Below are 5,814 nucleotides of genomic sequence, written 5' to 3'. Positions count from 1 at the left end.
AGAGAGAGAGAGAGAGAGAGAGAGAGAGAGAGAGAGTTTTGCTAAATTACCCAGGTGTGATCCTCCTGCCTCAGCTTTCCAGAGAACTGGGATTACACAAATGCACAAACCAACCCAGCAAATCAGCAAGACAGTAGAACTAGCTGATTAAACACACTTGGTTAGTTTAAAGTACTGAATGAATGACCTATCACAACTACAGAGGAGCTGTGCTTAAAGGCGTTCACTTAGATTCTTACTTTAAACCCAAATGCCTAAGGCTTGATTTGTGGTAGCAACAACTCTCTCTCCCCTTTGGGGTCTTTAACCTAGCTAGAACTGTTACCAGCTGCCTGAACTGTCACTTTGCTGGCTGCTTCCCCTAAATACATGAGAGGCTTGTAAAACAAAAGCTTTATTTAAAGCTTTTAAAGCTAGCTCTGAAGACAATGTAGGGCCTCCTGTTGTTGCAAATCACGACCTCCCTGTGTCTAGGTGGGTAAGGGCAATCCTTACCTGTTCCTTATTGTAAAAAGCCCTTACCCACCTAGACACAGGGAGGTGGTGATTTGCAACAACAGGAGGCCCTGCATTGTCTTCAGAGCTAGCTTTAAAAGCTTTAAATAAAGCTTTTGTTTGACCTTACCAGACCCAAAAGCTACAACTCTTGTTGCATAGGTCTTGCTTTACCTTGGTCTTAACCATCCAGCAGAAAAATATAAAAATGAAGTATAAGAAGTAAAGCCATGCTGTTATGTTGAGCTATAGGGGACTCAGGTCAACAATTTCTGACATTGTCAGTCAAGCGGAAGACCCAATACTATTACGGACTACTGGACTCTTTTAGAATATTTTGCTGAGTTAACACACCTATAATATTCAAATAACGGAACTAAACAAAAAAAGGGGATACAGATGAATGTCCATTTTGTATCTGTGTATTCAAAATGGTAAGAATAGATATCTAGTTACATTCTCTTAATGAATAGAGGGATTTGTTCTAATAGTGTTTGTAAATAGGATATCACGTCCGCATCTTGTACAGCAATTAACCACTAGGAAGAAGGTATGCAATGTGTTAATTATTGAAACTGTCCTACCAATTTGGTTCGAAACTCTCTCATTGCTATTTGTTTCTCAACAAAATTATGGGACAAAAACCCCAAAGAAACAAGCAATAAGGAACAGGGGGAGAGGGTAATTATGACAGTTGACAATGCCACACTTACATCATCCGTCTTGGCCCTTTTCATCTGCTTCCCTACCCTGTGGAAACAGAAATGAAACCTGATACATGCCCATTCTTCTGGGTTGGATAGGGGGCAGTTACATCCTAGGCCTGAGGAAGTTTATCTAAATAAAAAATGTCTTACTTCTAAAGTTCTACTTTGCACAGCCAAGCACAGCCCAATTCTGAGGACTGGGCAGCTGGAGTTCTTTCAGCAGGAGGGACAGCCCAGGTTCTCCACGTGCCACAGAGGCCTAGAGACTGCAGCACCTCAGCCAAGTCACTCACATCAGCACTGCACTGCTGAGGCCTCTGTAAGGGAGGGCAAAATGTAATCTTTGATATTTTTATTTAAATATGACTTAAATGCATTGGTTCTAATTTTTAAAATCCATTAATGTGACCAGAGTGTTCTTTCACTGGTTTATTCTAAAAGTATTTGTTGTGTTGTACAATATGCAGGACACCCTATTTTCCTGTCAGCCTGGACCAGAAATTGCAGGACTTTTGCATCTTTGCTCAAGGCCTAAAATAGTTCCTGGCATCAGGAGACTCTTACCACATTTTTTTAATGAATGAATGACACAATGAGGCAAGACACAGTACCTGCATTTCCCCCCATTACGGGCGCATGTTATAAAAATCAGTATAAGTCCTTCTCTGTTGACAGTTATTACCCGCCAACTAATTCTTTTTTGGAGCTAGAATCAGCTAGGTTATACAAGGTCAATACAGCTTTACAGAAAATCAGTTAATTCACCACAAGCACCATTCAAAGAAGTAAGATACCGTCCCTGTTTTTCACGTGTTTCCACACAAATGAAAAATTAACAATGTAGTGCAGTATCCAGGTTGAGGAGGTACGTGGCATACAGAAGAACTGAAAAGAGGAGAAAGCAAGAATTCGGAGTGACTACAGAAGACAGAATATTATAATGGGCCATAGAGCCCAGAGGAAGAAGGGAGAAAGGGGCCTAGGAAAGGTGTGTGTGTGTGTGTGTGTGTGTGTGTGTGTGTGTGTTGTGAGATAAGGACATACTGGAATGAACAGAGTCTGGAAGCAGGCAGTACACATAAAGAGATGCCAAGAGATAATTTCATTCGGTACAATTGAATTCAATTGGGTAAATATTTATTGAGAGCATATTACATGCCAGCCACTGTGATAGGTACAAGGGGTACAACTGTTAACAACACTGATACAGTTTCTGGACACAGATAATACAGTGTGATAAGTGTTGTGATAGAAAAAAAAGTCCAGGTGTTATGAGAAGGACATAGATTGGACCAACCCAGAAGTAGGGGTCAGGAAAATTCTTTGAAGATGTATGAAACTGACACCTGAAGCCAAGGTAGGAATTACAGTAATTACAGGAAACAGCGTAGGTAGCATGTACAGCACCTACTAGAAAAGTAAGCATGGAATTTGGGCACAGAGATCTGAAGTTGGTGGCTTATTATAACACACAGGGAAGAAGTGCTGGAATTCAAATAGTAGGCAGACTACTGTATCTTGCACTTCACATTAGGGAGTATAGACTTTAACTCAGGAGCAATGGAGACCCTGGAGGATTTTAAGCAAGGAATAAACAAACAGATTTACCTTTTACATAAATCACTACATGCAGTGTGAAAATGTCCCAAAAGGAGACATGGAATGTAAGAACAAAAGGGTAGTATGAAGCTGCATTTTTCAATGCAAGAACTAAGTAAATAGTTCATGAACAAATGAACAAAATCATCAACCAATCAGTTATTCAGTTCAGGACTGAAAACTATAACACTTGAGGGGAATATAAAGTTTACACCTATGAGGATCAGAGCAAATAATGACTGGGACACTGATGTATCTTCAGATCTTGCATCTGAAATGTTCCTAAAGTTGACAATAGAGCATAGTTGACAATAGAGTAGAATCGAGTGGAAATCACTTCATTGTTGGATTCCAAAGACTCAGGTCTGAGCCCAGGTTACATTTTAACATTCATGATCTTTGGGTCTCATTATCTATTATCTATGTTTGCTCTTTATGTGCAAGTTCAAAGCATCACAGAATGAGAATGGCTGTTGCAATCTGTGTACGTTTCTGTTTGCAGGTGGTGTGTAGGCATCGTGCCAAGATCTGTACCCAGTGGCATTTCTAATTCATTGCTGTAAGAAGCTGTGAGTGCAATGCATATGAGAGTAGTAGAGCTGAGTTTAGCTGAAAGGAATTTAAAAGGCAAGTAGCCAGGATTGTGCAAACTTTGAGCAGGTAAAGCTCACACATCCACGGGAGACAATGGCAGCATGGTGGGAAGAGTATATCTCACACAGCTGCTATCAAGAAGAGCACGGGGCACAGAAATGACACAGCTGGAGGCCTGGAACTCAGAGAGGAGCTGGGGCCACACATCTAGGCACTTAGGGTATTATCTATGCTAGAACTCCATTACCTAAAGCTCAATGCCCTTTTCATGATTCCACTTTGAGAAGTCAATTATGTCAACTCAAAATCTTACAAAGGGTAACTTATGTTGTATCCATGCTAAGAGGCCTTCTGACAAACTTGTGGCCATAGCTTAGATCCCAGAGCCAGACAACCTTACAGAGACAGCGAAAAGGGGGAATCCTGGTGAAAAGAGGTATCCTTCTAGGAAATGGAGATTTGGAAAGAGAAGCCTTTGTGAAGCATAAGGATGGGATTGTGCAGCATGTGGATCTGGGAACGGTGAAACTGATAATAAAGGAAAGGAGAAAAAAGCAAAAGATAAACAACAGCTCTGGGCGAAAGTTCTGAAGCTATTCTTCAGAAAGTGTTTCCTGTAGTGGTACTTCAGGAAGACACTGGCAGATCTGGGCAACCCAGCACCCTCAGAGCAGACAGAATGGACCAAAAGTGATGACTCTACTATGGACACACATATACTCCTCCTTCCAGCACTTTTGCCGCATCTACTCCCTCTTCCCCAAGCAACTCACAGTCTCACATGGTCAAGCCTATTTTAGCTTTGCTTTTCCCACAGCAACACCAATGAAGCAAAAAGAAGCTCATTAACACAACAGTCCTTTTTGTATTTTTTTAATAGTTTCCTTTAAAAATATAACTTAGTTTGTGGTCTGTTGTCCCATATCTCTAACTCATCTTCTAGCTATTTTCTAAAGCAATATAGAATGGCTCTTAGGTGAATCAGTATAATTTTTGTAAGTAATACTTGGCTGGATTATTTTCTCCATTTTCTAACACCATAGAACCAGCTTACAGCATTGACTAATCTAGTCTCCATTTTAAAAAAGCTCTAATAAATCAGTCAACCACAACAAAAAAGGCCACTTTCACTTTTTCCTCGAAATTCCAACACAAAAGGTACCAAAAAAAGGTGATTAAATAATTCATTCTCTGCAGAAATCACTTAGAGAGCTTAGTTAGGATTCATGGTTACAGGCATCTCATGCTGTATGCACACATGTAATAGTCCATGCATGAACATCTAAGGCAGACATCAGAGTCCTTTTTATCAAGACTAAGCTCCATGTGTCTCCAGTTGTCTAGTACATTTCACCATCCACATTGTTTAATTGAGCCCTTTACTACAAATGGTTTTAGGCTCTGGTGCAAGACAGGAATTTGAAGCATGCATTGGAGTATTTAATGGTATTAATTTCTGGTGTCTACAAACATCAACTTCATTCAACAATTTACTAATCTTGCAAAATATAGACATCAGAGAATGAAATGCAACACAGAATTTTTCAGTATTGCAAGCAAAGCAATTCCACGGTCCTGCTGATGCCAACAAGTCATAAAATAGCTGCCTATTTACATATTCTTAACGATGTCACAATCAATAAAGAAAATAAAAAGAGTGCTTTCAGATTGAAGAACTGTTCTAAATTTCATATCAAACATGTTTATTTGGTATTTAAAGTTTTCATAGGTATCCCAGGTTAATTTTAAATTAACATCTGATTGAAAACAATGATCCATAGCTTATGGTTTGGTTTGTTTCATTTTAACTAAGAAGGCATAAATTTAGATAGTTCCTACCTGGAAATATGGATGGCCTCTTTTTGGGGCGCCTCACGTGGAAGGGTTCCAAATTCTTAATGTTCCTTTGAAGTCTTCCTCTAAAGTCATTTCCTATGAGTAGTTCAGGTGGCAGGCTGCTCCGTCTCGATTTATAATCATTTTGCGATGTGCTTAGTTTGTTCTTTGTTCTGGAATATAAATTGCTGTCATCAACGGCCATCGTAGCAGATTCATTGGAAACAAAACTGGAAACAAAACTCCCAAAGCCAAACCCAGCGCAGCCACAGTCAGCCGCCTTCTGTGCCACAGCCTCTAGGTTCTCATGCTTTGCCCTGCACTTGTCTGGGAAGCTCAGCAAGTTGATAGGCGTGGACTGGAACAGGTGTAGAATTACTAGCAGCCCCTCCTTTCAACAGTTAATAGCACAGTGGAGGACAGATTAAAAAAATCATTAGGTGCAGAAGACTGGGGAATCTGAACAGATGAGCCATGCGGGCTGTGCTCTTTGTGGATGGTGATAAAAGTGGTGTCATAGTTGCTGTGTGAGGTTTGTTTTATTGGTGCAATGCCACAAAACAAACACAACTCGCTATTTAAG

At 40.2% G+C, this 5,814-nt stretch overlaps 1 protein-coding gene across 1 annotated transcript in view; it reads right to left on the bottom strand.

The window, feature by feature from the left end:
* Fry (FRY microtubule binding protein) overlaps positions 1-5,513 on the bottom strand; it is a 431,398-nt gene extending 425,885 nt beyond the window's left edge. Inside the window, exon 1 of the mRNA XM_023715059.1 lies at positions 5,235-5,513. Within this exon, the coding sequence (XP_023570827.1) occupies positions 5,235-5,436 (202 nt within the window). The 5' untranslated portion in view covers positions 5,437-5,513. The remainder of the gene's footprint in view (positions 1-5,234) is intronic.
* Between the last annotated feature and the right edge of the window lie 301 nt (positions 5,514-5,814).

Source organism: Octodon degus, unplaced genomic scaffold (assembly GCF_000260255.1).
Source record: "Octodon degus isolate 3935 unplaced genomic scaffold, OctDeg1.0 scaffold00038, whole genome shotgun sequence".
Lineage (NCBI taxonomy): Eukaryota > Metazoa > Chordata > Mammalia > Rodentia > Octodontidae > Octodon > Octodon degus.
This window is presented reverse-complemented; position numbering and strand designations above follow the sequence as displayed.